The sequence below is a fragment of the Gigantopelta aegis genome, chromosome 3 (assembly GCF_016097555.1).
Source record: "Gigantopelta aegis isolate Gae_Host chromosome 3, Gae_host_genome, whole genome shotgun sequence".
Classification (NCBI taxonomy): Eukaryota; Metazoa; Mollusca; class Gastropoda; order Neomphalida; family Peltospiridae; genus Gigantopelta; species Gigantopelta aegis.
The window spans coordinates 42,301,986-42,321,209 of NC_054701.1; the positions used below are offsets into that span (position 1 = coordinate 42,301,986).

The following is a 19,224-nucleotide window of genomic DNA, read 5'->3' on the forward strand; positions in this document are numbered from 1 at the left end:
CAGTATTGACAATGATATTTCATTACATATTAATATCAGTTAATGAAATCTTTTTTTTTTAAAGTATCTTTTATATTAATATCTATTTCTTTCTGGTGGACAGCATTTCACCATTACATTGAACACTTTTTGCACGTGCATTTGAAAACGGCCTTATATGATTGTATTTGGGGTTATTTTCTACTCTTTCTTTGTCTCTGCCTTTATTTTCTCTCTCTATTCGCTTTCTTTCCCACCCCACGGGTGCGACGATTTACCCAATACTACCCAATACAGAATACTTACCCAATACTACCCAATACTTACCCAATACTACCCAATACTTACCCAATACTACCCAATACTTACCCAATACCACTACTAACTATTATATCATCACGCAAGGACCCCTAAACCTGGATATTAGTTACACGTGTTTAATGATCATATTGATATTAACAACAACAATCATATTCATATTTGAATAATTCACATATTACTTATTGAATGTTTGCTTAAAACGCACTCCCACTTTGCGTCTTGGGAACATAACGAGGGGTGTGAATTTTGAGCACAATCACAAGTAATTTCTATTTTTTCGTCAAAGTTTGAAATTTTTTAGAATATCTTTAAAAAATATTTTTAGACTTGCCCACTCAAAAACTGCATCTAATAAACTGGTAATGTAAATATATAATATCTAACGACTAAAGGTCTTATACCTGATTTGGCAGACGCTTCAAAAATGTATGTTTTCTGATCAAAGTAATGTGATAAAAATTGTCCATATCATCAAGATTAGAATTATATTTTTTTTTAGTGGTTAGTAGTGGTATTGGGTAAGTGTTGGGTAGTATTGGGTAGTATTGGGCAAGTATTGGGTAGTATTGGGTAAGTATTGGGTAGTATTGGGTAAGTATTGGGTAGTATTGGGTAACTCGTCGCACCGCACCCCACCCCTCTTTTCATTTGTGACTGCGCTCGTGCGTATGTATCATTGTATGTAAACATATATGAGAGTGCGTGCACGTTTTAAAATAATTAGGCCTACCTAATAATTATGTAATGCTGATAAGTGTTGTGTAAATTAATGTTAAATGCATAGGCCTACGCTGAAACATGTGGAATAAAAAAAAAAAGTTAAGTTCTTGTCCGGTCCTCCTGTTTCCACCCTCTGATATCGGATCCCAGTTCGAGTTCTCATTTTATAAACTGTTTTTAGTGCGAACCTGCTAATAACGTTATGGCTGGCTTCCTGTCAAGAATGTTTGAGAAGTTTAAGTCGTGGATTGCTTGGTCCTGGACATATTTGTGGGCTGTGTGGTTCATCCTTGTTGTCTTTGTCATCTATATTTTACGTGGACCTCTTAAACTGAGTGAGAATTTTTCTTATGGTGAGCTTATTTGCCAAAAAATGCGGCAGATAATAATTGCTGGGAAACCGGCGGTTGCTACAATCTGACAACGCCGCATTTCAATGCCAGTTTCGTTCTTCTTGTAAGCTCGCACTTTCTGCAGGCCCAAGGCCCGTCTTTGCTAGAACAAATATTTTTGAAAAGTGTCCCAACCCCCTCCAATTTTTTTCTTCAAATTTCGGAGAATTGTCTTAAAATAACACCACCACCCCCACCTCCCGACTCCCAAAACTGTCAAAGGCTTTTTTTAATAAAAAAATGGTCCATTTTACATCTTCTTTTGTTTAAATTTTAACATAACTGTATAAGCACAATTTTTTATTATATATGAATGTTATATTTTGTTCAGAAAAGAAGCCAGGGTCAACCAGTTACGATTTCCAAAATCATGTAGGGAAAAAAAGGGCGGTATATTATTTTATGTGTATATGCACTATCATAATTTTAAGCAATACTGAATAATTACAAATGTATAGACACCGTATAAAATAAATGTAACTACTAGTAACTGCCTGTATGACAGAAGTTTGTTTCTATTTAATTTGTGCTTAGCAAACAAAACATTTTAATTACTTTTTTGACAGTTGGCATATTTTTGATACATGTATGTGCCCTTGCATTCCACATGGGATGTTTTTTGGTGGTTGTTACAAAATAACTATTAACCACATAGAATTATGACATGAGAAAAAACCGGAATCGGGCTAAAATGGCACCACTAACTACCAAAACGGAACCGTTTGGCGAAAACAGAAATTAAAAGAAAAGAAAAAGATAGGACCTAACAATTGAAAGATCGATGCATTGTGTTATGTGTGGTCCGAACATCCATTTCGTCCCTGAGATATTTAAAATAGTCTATCCCATCCTACAATTTATATGTTTTTTGTAAATAAGTTTACAAAGTCAAAGCATTTTATTTATTTTGTTTGTTCTTAATACACAAGAAAACAACAATGATAAAGTTCTGTTATTGAACTTAGTAAATTACATTAGTTGGCAAATTTTTCAGTTGGGCTGGTCTAAACAGTATATTTTAAAATAATATTAACTTTAATATATATAATTATATTAAACTATTTATTTAATTTAAAGTCTTGGAAGAACGGTTAGTAAAGGGTTGAGCTTTGCTTCCAATCTGGTGTACGTTCAAACCCAAGATATATTATCAATCACAACTTGTAATGATTCTTCTTCCATTTTAGCCATACATTTTAAAATATTTGGTGCTGTTTTAGCCAAAGCTATGTTCCGTTTTGTCCAATTTGGTTCCGTTTTCACTTGGAGCCATTTTGGCACGGTGCCATTTTCGCTATAATCTCCCTAAAAACTACCTGTAAATGAAGCAAAACAGCAACATTTTTTTTGCTATTTGATACTACACTGGACAAAGTAACTCACCATGTTGTTACAGATGACTGTAATGGGTATTTGCAATACTTAGCTTTTTTTTGTTAATGGGATGCAACTTGTTCTTACTGGTTGTAAATTAAAGGGGGGCAGCTGTTCTTCCCTTCCAAAAAAAAAACAGGGAAAAAAAAAGAGGAAAGCTTGGTTACCAATACCATTTGATACAGCATTGTGTTTTAGTCAACTGTGGAAAGACCTACCCATTATTTTTCTCCTCAGTATCTGATACAAAAAGGTTGGTACAATGTACTAGATGACTCATCTTTTATGTAGCTGAACCAGAGATATTTTCGGTGTGACATTCATGGTCAATCCATTTGGTGAACTGATCAAAGTTTAATATTGCTTTAATAAAGATTTTGAAATATCTGAAAAATAAGAAAGATGTTTTAAAGTGATTCTCTAATGTAGGGTAACATTTTTCTGTTATTTTCTATCTTCTTCGAATGAATCAATTGCATTGATATTGCTAGCTGATTAAAGTAGCTTTGTTTTTGTAAAGGCGGTGTATATATTATTTGGCATTAAAGATAAATGTCAAATTTACCAGATGTTTGACATCCGATAGCCGATGATTAATAAATCAATGTACTTTTATGAATGGACCATTGAGGACACTGATAGAAATTTGTTGATAAATACTAAGTTTGAAAGAGTTTTCAGCTAAGTAATAAGCTCTAAATGATGTGGGGTTGTAGATTTGCTTTACAAATTGTTAAAGAAATCAGGTGTTGGACTAATTCTCCATACTTTTAAAAATAACTCTAGTGCTCAGTTGTGTGGATTAAAATATGTTACAATTTCACTAATCAGCTTATGTGACATCCAAGCCATGGTGGCTTTGTCATTCTAGTTATGACTACAAAAAGTGTAGTTTCATGATATGGTGACTCAGTCTGTATAGTTTTTTTCCCTTATTTAAGTTAAATTATAAACCATAAACATTTCCCTCACTAGGTGAGAAGTTTGTCTCACCAGTAAAGTCCTGTAATTTGATTTGAACTACTTGTAGTATGACTGTACTAAAGTTAAAAAGTTGAAGTTTTTGTTGTTTAACTACACCACTAGAGCTTGATTAATTAATCTTATATGTCTGAAAATTGACTAAAACTAAATTATTTCCAGTGTGAACCCTGTGACACAGTCTTCAGAGGAAATCTGCTACATTTTACCCATATTTTTGTCCAAAAACATGTTGCTCAGTCTACTGTACACCTGCAGTTCAGAGTAGAAGAACAAGTAACACTGTTGGCGACACTTCTGTTTTGAGATCCCACACAGTGACAGGCAGATTTTATTACTTGTATCTGCTATGACTGTAGACCTAGTTAAGAGAGAGAGAAATCTAGTATACTGTCAGACAACAGGCTTTTCACTAGCCAAAACACTCCAGGCTTCTGCTAAGGTCAAGGTCATAATAGTTGCCACCCCCCACCCCCCAACATTTGTTTGCTGATTATTGATATTGAAGTTTTAAGTATTTAACCTCCCTGAAATGACTGCAAAATGGTATTTCAGAGCCTCTTGATTAAAAACAATTCCTGGGGGCTTGTCCCCGGACCTCTAGTGTCTTGCGTCTTCCATTCTTGTTTATTCCAATAATTCATCTGTCTTCCCACCCCCCCACCCCACCTCCCCAAAAAATACAAGTCATCATGTAAAATGCACTAAGTTGACTTATTTCCATTTTACAAAATTCTATGTATGTTGTGAATGCACTTCCGTTCTCCTATAAATAACTAAGGCATGAAACTTACAGTGCCTGTCAGGTAATTATCCCCCAAGGGTGTCAAATACCTGGGGGCTAAAATCACATCCTTGAATGCAAACAAACAAATGTTAGTCAAGTACATGTAGATTTAATGATCAGGCGATCAACTGGATAATTTTTAGATACAATGTACCATTAGTTTTTAAAAGAGTTTCCTTTGTCACCAGTTTCAGTTGGTCTGTAATTAGTTACCATTGACCATTACGAGAATCCAGAGCAAGTGATTGTTCTGAGTTTTGCCCATGGTCAAGCCTGACCAACACCTCAAAGCTCCCAACTACTATTGTTGTTGCTTATTGTGCTGCTGACTACCACGTACATTTGTACATGTGTGCATAATTATATACACATGTGTATGTCAGCATATTAAAATACATGTGTAAGTCGGCAGTAATTGCTGACAAGCAGCTCAAAAACATTAACCCTTGGTACAATATTTAAAAATCTTAAGTAACCTGAAATTGGTTTACATGATGTTGCTCTTTTTTTTTTCCTACATAGTAGATTAGTCAGTTTTGTGAATTATATTTAGGTAACCTGTGGATCACCTGACACACTTGTACTATGGTCCTGGGCCCCGTTCCACGAAAGAATTGCAGCTAAAGTTAATTGTAGTGGCTAACAGTGAGTTTTACACCATAAACTTTACAGCCGTTATGCCCCTTTAATAATTCAAATCTTCTTTGCGGAGAAGTGCGAAATAATAAATTGGTTACCAATTTTTCGGAACATCTTGAATATATTCAATGGTATAGAACATCCATGAACAAACTGTCAGTTTATTTGCAAAGCAGTAATTGCTGAATGCATAAGACGAGAGGCATCTCCCGTATTTTCATGTGAAGGTCATATGGCCTAAAATGTTTTTCATCGAATGCCGAGTTTCATAAAAGGTATTTTGTATATATACTGAACAAAAAAAGAAACTTCCAATTTGTACATATAGTATTTGTTGTGTTAAAGAATTCATTGTGTAATGAAATTATATAGGTAGTATTAGCCTTGAGCTGTATTATCAGGATTCATGAATTTTATCGATGATTTTTGCACTGTTAATCGTCGACAACATGAAATTAAATTTGCACGTGCATGCATGGTTCGACATGTCCCATGTAGTATTCGGTCAATTTGTTTTACTTGTCTTACTGACATTGTTGTCAAGTGAACGAAAACGCTTAAAAATGTGTAAAAAAAATTAAAGTTTTTTACATTGTAGCATTTTTAGTATGCCAAGAATACCCAATAATTTACGCGAACGGGCGATTGGCATGCTTGATGCTGGCATGTCGACAGAAGACGTTGCAAGGCATGTTGGGAGTTCTAGTTGAGCGATACGAAATCTTCGCGTAAGATTTCGAACGACAGGAAGCACCAACGACTTGCCATGTCGTGGACGTCCGCGTGTTACAACGCGTGGTCAAGACTGCTATATTATGAACACGCATTTGCGCAATCGATTCCAAACTGCCACTGCTACTGCTGCTAACACACCTGGGCTTCATAATAACCGAATCAGTGGGCAAACTGTTCGTAATCGTCTGCGGGAGAACGGTTTACATGCACAACGTCCTTACGTCGGATGCATTTTAACTCAACGTCATCGTCTTAATTGGGCACGTGTACACACTCGTTGGATACGGCGACGCTGGAATACCATTCTTTTTTCGGATAAATCCAGATTTTCTTTACAATGTGGTGATGGCAGGGTGCGCGTCTACCGTAGGAGAAATGAACGCTATGCTGACTGTTGTGTTCGAGATCGTTTCGGGGTTGGGGGTTGTATCATGGTCTGGGCAGCCATGGTTATCGTTCACCACTAGTCGTCATTGATGGCAATTTAAATGCTCACCGTTACTGCGATGACATTCTCGCTCATCACGTCATTCCTCTGTTCCATAACAACGCCAACATTTCGATTTTTCAGCATGATAATGCCACCTCTCATACAGCTAGAGACACTATAATTTTTTATAGGACAACTAACATTGATTTCATTGATGACTGGCCCATTAAAAGTCATGATTTCAACCCCATCGAGCATGTCTGGGATAGTCTGGACAGACGATTGAGGTGTCGTCCCAACCCACCCGCTAACATCAACGAACTTCGTCAAGCGCTCATTCAGGAATGGAACAATATTCCACAGGCAGAAATCAACACTTTAGTCAATTCTATGCGCCTGCGATGCACTGCAGTGGTCAATTCAAGAGGTGGTCATACCCGTTATTAAGTGGGTGTTTTTGTTTTTAACCCCTACCACATTTGGTCAAAATTTCTCCCAGTTTCTGTTAACCTATGGTCATGATTTTTGCACCAAACGATGCATCATGGAACACTCTTTAAACGCATATATAACAATTATTCCCCCGGTTTGTTTTCATCAAGTTATGTTCAAGCAAAGTTAGCGGAAGTTTCTTATTTTGTTCAGTATATTAGATCCATTTTTACACCAAAAGTTAGCATTCTTCTTTGAAAATGATCAAATTATCGTTTAACTGCCATTTGACATTACATTAGTGGCTTACAACTGCCTCATACTTATTGTAAATTTTCACAGTAATTTACGACGATAGTAAGCTACGCTGCCTTGTGGAACAGGCTGGCGATCATAAAAAAAACTGAGGTCGTGATGGTAGATATTTACGGTGATAGTAGTGCTAAGTTTGCTTCGTGGAATGGGGCCATACTATAATGATTTTTGGGGTGGGACATAATGCAGTGGTAAAGCGATCTGTCTGGATTGGTGGATGTCACCCATTGCTCTATTTCCCATTCCAGCCAGTGCATCACAACTGGTATATCAAAGGCTATGGTATATGCTATCCTGTCTGTGGCATGGTGCATATAAAAGATCCCTTGCTACTTTTAGTACTAATAGGAAAATGTAGAGGGTTTCCTACCTAAGACTGTATGTTAGAATTATCACATTTTTGATATCCAATAGCTGATGATTAATAAATTAATGGGCTCTAGCGGTGTTGTTAAACAAAACAAAATTTTAAATTTTTTAATAATGATTTTGCCATGAGATTATATTTTTCTATTTTAATTTTTGAATATAACCCATTGGCAGTTTAATTGAATTTAATTTTGTATAACTGATTTGTAAACAGGACAGTGGTTTGCATGAAATATTGTACATTGAAACCTCAAACTACAGATAAGCACAAATGAAGTCTTTACCATGAATAAAATGGTGCAAGGCAAGCTATCACTTACAGTTTCAAATCAAATTTATTTTTAAAGTTCTTCAATTTGCAGCTCTCCTAAAACTTTCTTCATTCCAGCCAATGCTCCATAACTGGTGTAACAAAGGCTGTGGTATGTACCATCCTGTCTGTGGGATGGTGCATATAAAACTAAAAGATCCCTTGCTGCTAATCAAAAAGAGTACTCATCAAGTGGCGACAGCAGGTTTCCTTTCTCAATATCTGGGTGGTCCGTAACTATATGTGCGACCCATATAACCGTAAATAAAATGTGTTGAGTGTGTCATTAAATAAAACAGGTTTTTTAAAGTTTGTTTTGTTTAATGACATCACTAGAGCACATTGATATATATTAATCATCGGCTATTGGATGTCAAACATTTGGTAATTTTGACATATAGTCCTACCTTTTTTTGTATTTAGTAGCAAGAGATCTTTTATATGCAGCATCCCACAGACATAATAGCACATACCACAGCCTTTAATATTCCAGTCATGATGCACTGGTTGGAACGAAAAATAGCTCAATGGGCACACCGGCAGGAATCGATCCCAGACCAACTGCACACCTAGGGAGTGCTTTACCACTGCTACGTCCAGCCCCGTAATAGAAAAATGTAGTGGGTTTCCTTTCTAAGACTATATGTCACAAATTACCAAATGTTTGACATCCAATAGCTGATGATTAATGAATCAATATGCTCTAGTGGTGTCATTAAACAAAAACAAAGACACAAACTTCAATATTGTAGGTATTTGCCATGCACAAATATATGTTAAAGACTGAGTTGTTGTTTTCACAACAATGTGGTCCATCATATTAACTGATTCATATTGTGTTCTTAACTAACAGATAAAATGTAAGTTGGGGCACAAAGCAGCACTTTATATTGACTCGCCAATTAGCTAGCAAAGTTTAATGGGAAAAATATATCTAGCCATTCTCAGGATTGTTACTTAATTGCCAGGCAACATATCAAGTATTAATATGGATATACTTGAATGAAATCATTTTCAACACAAACCCCTGTTGTTTTATTTTACTCCAGACTGCATTAAAGATGCATCCAGCAGTGAAAAAAAAAGTTTAAATGTTTAATTCATATAGTGTGTCATTAAAATTTTATTTTATTTTGGAGGGGTGGGGAAAATATTGCTGATTCCTCTAGAGTCTTTCCCACAAGGAATGCCTTTTTTCATACTAGTTATTTATTTCTGAGCCGATTGTTTTCTAAATTGTGCACAATAATGGTAATTTTTTATGGTTTCCAAAACAGTTTTCTTCTTACGTCAAACCAAACTGAAATTAATTGCAAAAATAATTTTTGTAGGAGGATGGGACAGACTATAGATAGCCATCAACCACACCTGTTCTCCTACATGTATGTACACTGTCTTTAGCAGTTAGAATAAAAGGTCCACTCAGTAATTACGTAAAATGGGTCATGGAAAGGACATTAGAAACTGATTTATGATTTTTTTTTTTATGAAATAATTTGTGATGTTTGTAATATTTTGTGAATTACATTGACAAATTTAGTATAAAATCAATTCCCTGTGCTACAGGTAAGTGATTTATGAATATTTTTGATTAAATGAATAGGGGCTATTTCATATTTTTTCTAATACCATTTGTATGTCAACGAGTGATGTGCGAAAACCGTATTTTCACGAATTGCGAAGCATGTATCTGTACTACAAGTTGTACAACAATGGATCCAATTTCACAAAACACTGCAAATTTACATTTGCAACTAACAGTTACACCTGTTGTACATGTAATTAGAATCTATTTCATGCAGAAAATAACATCATCATGAACGATGGAGCATTTTAAGGATGAAAGAAAGTGAAATATGTATACTTCAAATGTAGTTGTGTTGTTAGTCGTAATATGTAATACATGGTTTAGTCATAGATTTACATTTACATGCAGGAGACTGGAGTGGTAAAGCGCTTACCTGATCGATCCATAGATTGATCCCTAATGGTGGGCACATTGGGCTATTTTTCATCTCAGCCAGTACAACATGACTGATATATCAAAGGCCATGGTATGTGCTATCCTATCTGTGGGATGGTGCATATACATGTACATGTAAGAGATCCCTAGTTACTAATGGAACAATGTAGCGGGTTTCCTCTCTAAGACTGTCATAATTACCTAATGTTGACATCCAATAGTCGGTGATTAATAAATCAATGTGCTCTAGTGGTGTCATTAAACAAAACAAACTTTTTAACACATACATGGAAAAATAGGTTTACAGTGTTTTGTGAAATTGTTCCCTGGTCTTCACCATCCCAGGCCCTGTGTTTATAAAACTTTTTAGAGTCTTGACTTTAGAATCTGAGACTTTAACGCCATACAAATTGTATGTGTGTGACGTCATTAAAGAGTCATGGGGTTTAACATGCACATTCAGAACATGTAGCACACGCTTGTCATGGGCACAGGTGTCTGCCTAGGCCAGCTCCTCCGTCTAGGACAGGAAATATTGAGTCTATGTACGTTTTATAAGCACAGGCCCAGATCTCCAACATGGACTCTTACAAATCCTGTAATGACACTGCAGGTGTCTGGTAGGTCGTCACCATAATATTGTTATGTGGTGTTCTGCCAGTATTAATCCACTCGTCACGCTGCTCTGCAATAGCAGGGTGAACACCTTCACTTGACATTTACGTTGGATGACTGCATAATATGTAACAGTGTTCATGTACAGGTATCCAGGGTGAACACCTTCACTTGACATTTACGTTGGATGACTGCATAATATGTGACAGTGTTCATGTACAGGTATCCAGGGTGAAATTTATTTAGAAAATTTTGCTTCTAAAGCAGTTTTTTCACTGGATTGAGAATTGAATAGCAACTACTGGAATTTGATTAGCACTTTTATAAAATGAGTAAAAATTAATAAAACACTATCTTTTCAATAAAGTTGCTTGTTTTTATTGAATGTGTTGACTTACAACTGTATTGTGAGTTGCTTACCGAAAAAACTGAAAAAAAAGAGTACAGAAATGCACGTGATTGACCATCACTGTCACTGTCTGAAATAATATTATAATAATCATTATTGGTCATGACTCCTGCACACATTTACACACAAACTTGATCGACGCTGGTCAACCTGAAAATAGTATGCTTTCAATCAATTAACGAAGTAAGCTTAAATTAGGGTGTTGATTTTTCGCTTATGAAAATTAACAATTCTTAATTATCAATACATATTTTACCGGAATGTTATTTGCCAAGGAAGTTTGAATGCTGTTATTTTCAATATAGGTTACAAGGTCATAGCCACTTACAAATTAGGTTACCCTAGGTAGGTTACGCAGAAACTAGTAGGCCTACATCACTGCATCATTTTTTATTTTTTTTTAAACCCCAGAGGATTGCTCCCTATACTGGGGAGCTGGTTAAGATATTATCGCATTGATATTTAATCCTTTTGTACTACTATTTAAAAAAAAATCATTTGCTAGGGAGTAAGCTAAAAATTAAAAAAAGAAAGAAATATTTTATTTAATGACACACTCAACACATTCTATTTACAGTTACATGGCGTCAGACATATGGTTAAGGACCACACAGATCTTGAGAGGAAACCTGCTGTCACTACTACATGGGCTACTCTTTCCGATTAGCAGCAAGGGATCTTTTATTTGCACTTCCCACAGGCAGGATAGCACAAACCATGGCCTTTGTTGAACCAGTTATGGAACACTGGTCGGTGCAAGTGGTTTACACCTACCCATTGAGCCTTGCGGAGCACTCACTCAGGGTTTGGAGTCGGTATCGGGATTAAAAATCCCATGCCTCAACTGGGATCCGAACCCAGTACCTACTAGCCTGTAGACCGATGGCCTAAACACGACGCCACTGAGGCCGGTAAACTAAAAATTACTTTCCTTGCACTAGTTTCAGTCAAGTGATAGGGAGCCAGATTGATATTTCTCCGTAAGTGGAGAGCTCTGTATTTTGAAATAAAATTAATGGCTAATAATTTAGGGGTTGATCAGAGGGGGTCGGGGGCTGGGACACAATTTTATGACTGCATATCAGTTTGAATCATCACTGTCAATTCAACTTGAAAGAAGAAGAGAGAAAAAAGATACTGTTAAATGTTGAGTGGGCAGCTGTGTCAATTGTTTTGACAGATCTAATATCAATACCGCATGTGCTAATTGTCCAATGTGCTTATTCACTGTGCATATTAATGCGGCAATATAAATCAATTCTGTATGGCTTGACCATCAAGCTTCATCTTGCAGGCTAAAATCAATGTACAAATTACTATATGCTATAATTGGAGTTTACCCATTTATAGAGATTGTTTTGAGATTTTTGTTTCCTTCAAGTTGTACATGTCTGTTATCAGGTTAGTCGTTATCTGTTTGAATCATTGTGTTCTTCAGTCCCTGGGGTCAGGATACAGTTTATTTGTAGTGCACTCATCTGATGTGTGATGAATCGTAGCATATTTCCTTCGATAGACCCAGGGTTTTTTCCTGTCACAACCGAATGAATGAATATTTAACAAATCCCAGCACACAAAAAAATACATTGGCTGTTGGGTGTGAAACAATGGTAAATATATTATATATAAATGAACCTGTCCAATGGGTGTTATATCAAAGGATGAAGTTTTGCCTGTTGGTAGTTCACACAAAATATTCCTTTCTGCTTTTTGAGAAGGAATACAGTAACCTATGTGTATTGCAGCAGCGAGTTTCATTTCTTTTTCTCAACCATGTGAGTTAAAAGTGCAGACCCTAGTTTCAGCCAGTGAAAATGGACATTAAATTTGGTTAAATCTACAAACATATAGTACATCTGGATAAAGTTATAATAGAGAGAAACTAAAGTCTATGCTGTTTTTAAATGGTGAAATACGGTATACAGATAGACTATAACTTCATTCCATAATCGTATGTGCCTTTTAAGAATTATGAAAAAAATATATTTCAGGCTATTATGAAAAGCAGGATGACCAGATACACTTCAGATGTACGGAAATTGATAATCTAAATAATAAAATGCAAGTAAAGTGTAATTTCAATTGTCAAAAATGGCTCTATAATAGTGAAAGAAAAAAAGTCATAGTGTTTAAAAACTATAGGGTCTGTCTCTTTAAAATAACTGTATTATGTTGACACCAAATTGCTGTACCGGTAATTTAAACTACATATTATATGCAGAGGTGATGTCAAACATTCCTTTTCTTTTCTTTGTTCGGTCGTGGCTATCGGCAATCACTGCGTGCTTTCTGTTATTGTCCAGCCTGCCACTGTAGCCTCTTGTCTAAATACTCCCGATGGGATATGTATTGATTTTCCTCTGTACTCTGTGTAACTTTGCAACATTTCATGACAGTGCAGCCAAAATATCCCCAACTTTGTACACCAAGCAGAGTCAGGGCCACGTGACGATGACTGACATTTCATTGGTCCCAGCCAGTGAATATACATGTATGCATTATGTGAGTATTATACACTTAAATGTACTTAAAGGAACAGCTATAGACTCTAGTTTTAGCCCATGAAAATGGACACTACGTAAAGTTAATCTACTAACCTGCAACACATTTGGATACGGTTATAACGGAGAAAAGCTAAAGTCTGTGATGTTTTTAAAAACGGGGAAATACCATCTAAAAATAACTAGTTCTTGTCTCAATAACCATTATTGGTACTTCTCAGACAAACGTGCATTTAGACTTATGAAAAATGCATTTTGGGGTGTTAAAAAAGGTGTACGAAAATTAATATTCTAAATAATAAAATGTAAAAAAATATGTCGTAGTGTTAAAAAAAACCTAGGGTATGTCACTTTAAGCAATGTATATTTTTACGGGTATTTTCGATGCCCCAACATATATCAGAGATATCGACAGGGTTTTTTGTTGTTGTTTTTCGGGGGGGGGGGGGGGGGGGGGGTGCCAGAGAACAGGCTACACTATTAATTAGTGCAATATACACCACAGGACCAAAGAAAGATGACCTCATTCATTTGGGATTTAAAATAATATCAAATTTACTAAAGTTAGTGTCACGCTTGAAAATCAAGTTCAGTTTTAGAATAGAATAGAATAGATGTTTAACGACACCCCAGCAGGAAAAATATGTTGGGTATTGGGAGTTAGATTTTAGAGACAGAACTTAAGATTACAGTTTGTACTGTTGAGACCCCCTATTCAAATGATTTTTATTTCTAAATTAAAAAAGCTTAATGCACACAATGTCATGTACAAGTATTTGTCAAATTTTAAGGATCATTTTCTTCAGTGAACTGTAATAACGTAATTTTGTTTTAAAATCCATCAGAAACAATTATAGCCTCCACACTGTGCATTCTTACATCTCTCGAATAATAATGTGAGCTGTATTCTTAAGCACTAATATGAAAATTAATCAATGAGGTAATCTGATTTTAATCTCTGACTAATGCATTTTAACTCTGACAGTGCAGGTCTCGCAGCAAACATAAGATGACACTTTCCCCGCAGACAATTAACGCCAGTGCCTGGATATGGCACTAAGTGGCAAGATGCAATTAGCATGCTTCTATGAGATACTATAGCTACATATATTGACATTTTCCCAACATACAATCTTGTATGTGATGAAGCTATTTCTTGACCGAATCTTGCCTTGAGCTGGTTGTCTTGTAAGCTTCATACTTCAGTTCTGAAATCAGTCCGAGAACAGCACCTACTCCATGTAGCTAAATTTATCTCGAACAGTTCTGTCTGGTGTCCTTTTAAGGTTTTGTGGTGACATAAAAACAAGTGGGAAAAAAACATCTTTTGAGAAATAAACTAAAGAAAACTCTTTGGAGATAAGGGGGGGGGGGGGGGGGGGGGGGGGGGGGGGACAAGATTTTAATTTTTTTGAGATTAAAAACAAATATTTTGAAGAGCGAAAGAAAAAAAAAACACCTCTCTGATGGAACAAGGCCCTCTGATAATAGAAAAACAAGAAACAAATTGGAGATTGGAAAACAAATAATAAAAAGTTTGTTTTATTTAACAATGCCACTAGAGCACATTGATAAAACAAATGATAAAAACAACAAAAAACAACCTCTCTCTGATAGAACAGTGTGGACCTTTGACGATAAAATGAAAACAGTTTGGTGATTGAAAATCAAATGATAAAAATACTTCGAAGAGAGAGAAACAAAAGAACAGCCTCTCTCTAATGTAGGACAGGGGGTACCTTGGACAATAGAAAAACAAAAACAAAATTTTGAGATTGAAAAAAAAAATGATAAAACTACTTTGAAGAGAGACAAATAACAAAAAAACATCTGTCTGATAGGACAGGACCTTTGACGATAAAAAGAACAAAATTTGGTGATTGAAAACTAAATGATAAAAATGCTTTGGAGGGAGAGAGAAAGAGAGAGAGAAAAAAAAATAGAGAGAGAGGCAGATAAAGAGAGACAGATAGAGATCTAAACAACAACAAAAAAGAAAGAGACAACCTCTCTCTGACAGGACAGATTTGCATTTGACGCCTCTGCTTCGTATTCACCACACTGCAGTGTCTGGCAATTATTGAGCCAGCCAGCCGAGCTAAGTGTGGAGATCGAGTGAGGACACATCAATACTCTGGATTGCGTCGGTTGTGTCCTTGCAGTTCCAATAACCTTTTTTCAATAGCAGACTCTTCTTGAAGCGCTTGGCGAAGGCATCAGCAGGAAGTCTCCACATCTCCACTGATTTCACTGGCTCCCCACACAGACTCTGTGGGTCCTGTTGGGTCACTGTGTATTGCTGTGTTCGCTTTCGTCATTCTGTTCACTGATTTATCACCTTGCAGTGGTGGTTTAAATTGTTCACGGTGGTGCCATCTCTCTCTCTCAGTCTCTCTCTCTTTCGCTTGACGAGCTGAGGATCGTTTTCACTTGGTCATCATCATGCTGGACTGTGAGTATGCAGCCTGTCACTTAGTATATTCGTTCTTCGTCAAGAACACAGCTGATTTTGTTTTTTGTTTTTGTTGGTTTGAGGGTTTTGGTTTTGTGAATTTGAAAACTGGCTTTCTGTACACGTGTGTTTGTTATTGTTACAGGATTACAATTAAGTCATTTTTAATTTAACTCTTTTTTTTCTTTTCTTTTTTTTTTTCTTTTTGTTAATGTAAGTTGACAAAATAAAATGTACTAAACTGATATGTTATTGTGTTCACAAGCCATTTTTGTCTTCATTACTGCCAGTATGCTACGATTATCATCACACATAGAAAACATTTAATTAATAATAATAGTGTCACTGCATGGTGTCAAATTAATGTCCATTCATCTCGTTGGGATTAGGACAGGGCATGTATACGGTTGTATAAATTTATTATTAATTTTGGGGAAGGATTTAGCTTGGTTGGTATAGTTTTTGCCTGAGGTGCTTGGGATGTAGGATCGAACCTCCTCGGTGGACTCAGTCTCTGATGGGTTGTTTTTTTTTGTCTCATCCAGTGACTGTTTTTTTTTTCAAAGGCCATGTTATATACTGTCCTGTCTGTTCTTATAAAAGATCCCTTCCTCGAAAAACAGTCAGAATTATCGGATGTTTTACAACCAATAGCTGATCATTTATTTATTTTTAAAATTATTTGTTTATTTATTACTCTTTTATTTATTTATTTTTAATTTATTTATTTGTAATGTTTTGTTTATTTATAATGGGTTTTTTATATTTATTATTATTATTATTTTAATTTTTATGAATCAGTTGCTAATCTGTTTTAACTATATGTAAATTGTGCACCTGGAAGTTCTGTTTATATGATGTACGCTTATATAATATATGGTTTTTTTTTATTCATTTATGGTTTCATTTAAAGGGACATACCCTAGTTTTTAAACACTAACGCATATTTTTGACTATTATAACCATTTTTTTGATAACTTAAATCATACTTTACTTAGATTTTATTGTATAGATTATCAATTTCCATACATTTGAAGTGTTTTTGTTCATCCTGGTGTTTTTAATATCACAAAATGCATTTCTCATGTTTAAAAACGCATGTGCGTCTGAGAAGTAACAGTTATGGAGTCGAGTTTTAGTCTATTTTTAGAGGGTATTTCACCATTTCAAAGTCACAGACTCATGTTTCACTCAGTAGTAACTTTATCCAAATGTGTTACAGGTTTGTAGATTAACTAAACTTAGTGTTAAATTTCACGGGTTGAAACTAGGGTATGTCCCTTTAATAGGTCTGTGTCCTTGACTTTGTCTTGTCTGCAACAGTATAGGATTAGAACAGGATTATTATATTGTTATCAATATCACCAGACAAATAGTGAAATACCTCAGGGAATATCTATCCTTTTGTCATTTGGAATAACCTTTAAAAAATCCCAAGCATTTGAATATATGTATATGTATATAAAGTATTTGTTCTTTTTTATCTCCACCACAGTCTTTAAGCTCCAATCCAAAGGATGTCTTAATGTCCATTGCTGGTTTAAGGATTTTTCCTATATAATGTTAACAAACTAAACACTGTTATCTCGAGTGTGCTAATTCTGAGTACCTGGTTTACACAGAGCAAATTTTATTGTTCATTGATGCACTTTCATGTTCTTTAGCTCGCGTGCAATGCATATTGCAAGCCAGTAGAATGATGATTTCCATAGGTTAAAGTTCATGATATTCAATGTAATACATATTGAATTAATTATTGTCTACATTGATCAGGTTTTGAATTTCAGTTATGCATACATGTACAATATAGATTATTACTATTAGAGTGTCAGAACGGAACAGAACAGAACGTTTATTACAACTCAGGACATAGACAACTGCGTATGAGAAACATGTAATAACAACATTTTACAGTGACAAGATAGGCGTTACAGGAAATAATAAGATACTGTACAGAATATTCTACTCATAATGTACTATACTGAGCAACAGAAGTGAGAAACACAAATATTATTTTAGATTTTGTTTTAATCAATTTAATTTTTGTTTTGGTATTAATATTTTTGATGTCCTGTGAATATTTTAAGCCAATTTTGACAGTATCAAATTAATTTTAACCTGAAAACATGCAATAAATTATATATATTATAATTAAATTGTTCAGTATACATGTATTTGTACTTCTATTAAAGTAATGTTAAACACGATGTAATATGCAATTACTACAATTTCTACTGATATATAGAGGATACTCCCAGAGTGTCTTGTGCTATCATAATTTATCAGCACGAGTTGATAAAAGTATGACATCCGAGGCGTGCCGAGGATTTTTCTACTTTTATCAACAAGTGCTAATAAATTATGTTATCTCACCTTCATGTAAAATTCTTTAATCTCATTGGTTGTTTGCCGTTGGACAAATCCCTTATACCCCTGTGGGCGGAGCAAAATTCTCTTATACCCCTTCTGTAATTTCCAACAGTTTCCAGCCACCCAGTTGATGCTAAAGCAATAATTGTTTTACTACATGTACATACATTTCTGGTAAAAAAAAAAGTTTTTTTTTTTTTTTATTAATATCTGTTTCAGACAATTTCGTATTATAAACAACTGAAGTTAAAAACTCGTTTATCGATGGAACTATTTTTCGTCACTGGCAAGTGGTTTCGTCCGCGTCTGCGTAGTACGGCTCTGTTAATAAATTGTTAACAATTATTATCTGGCATTTTGATTATTTGGCTATATGGTTTAACATGTCGACAAGATAAATTCGTAGTAGAAGCATCTCTCGGGGTATATGGCTTTTTATATGTACCCTCTGTACTCTTTTACCCCCTCGCCTTCAGCTCGGGGTAAAAGAACACGCAGAGGGTACATAAAAAGCCATATACCCCTTGTGATGCTTCTACAACTTAAAATATCACAAGATACGAGGGGGGTATTCTTTTTATCATCCATTATCAGTATTTTAATATGCGACAGTTGTAAATAATGTCAGTAATGTGGGTTGAATGTCACTATATTTGGCAGCAGTAGACTTGTTAACTAGCAGAACAGCAGTGGCGTGACGTCACTAATGATAGGTTTAATGCTGAAACAAACACAGTAACATAACAAACTATAATCAAGATTATAAGAAGCGATATCTCCTGTGGAGAATATCGCAGGAGATATCGCAAATTATAGTGCCAGCGATATCTCCTACTAAAGCCTTTAATGGATGATAAATACATGTTCATGCTTCTTCTCTTTTTTTTCTTGCTTTTGTCTTTTTTTGGCTAGCGTAAATTACTATGCATTGGCAGATGTTACAAGTTTCTCATTTAACGAAACAACTCTTCGATGTATGGCATACATTTACCAGCTTGTTTGTTCAGTTTCAAATTAACACATTTTGACTAGGTTATAAATTAATTATTTCTAGACTTTAAAAGCATGTCTTGGACAAAAAATCTCTGGCAAAATCAAAGGTAATTGTGTCTGTAACAGACGTGCGTAAA

The 19,224-nt window shown here is 35.2% G+C and overlaps 1 protein-coding gene across 3 annotated transcripts in view; it reads left to right on the plus strand.

Moving 5' to 3' along the window:
- The first annotated feature begins 1,222 nt into the window (after window positions 1–1,222).
- The window catches only part of LOC121368067 (suppressor of tumorigenicity 7 protein homolog), a 61,699-nt gene continuing 43,697 nt past the window's right edge, over window positions 1,223–19,224 (plus strand). The window contains exon 1 of one of the 3 annotated variants that reach the window (XM_041492594.1): window positions 1,223–1,373. In XM_041492594.1, the coding sequence (XP_041348528.1) occupies window positions 1,223–1,373 (151 nt within the window). Of the gene's footprint in view, window positions 1,374–15,111; window positions 15,725–19,224 lie in introns of those variants that run through there. The other 2 variants (XM_041492595.1, XM_041492596.1) reach the window with 2 other exon arrangements.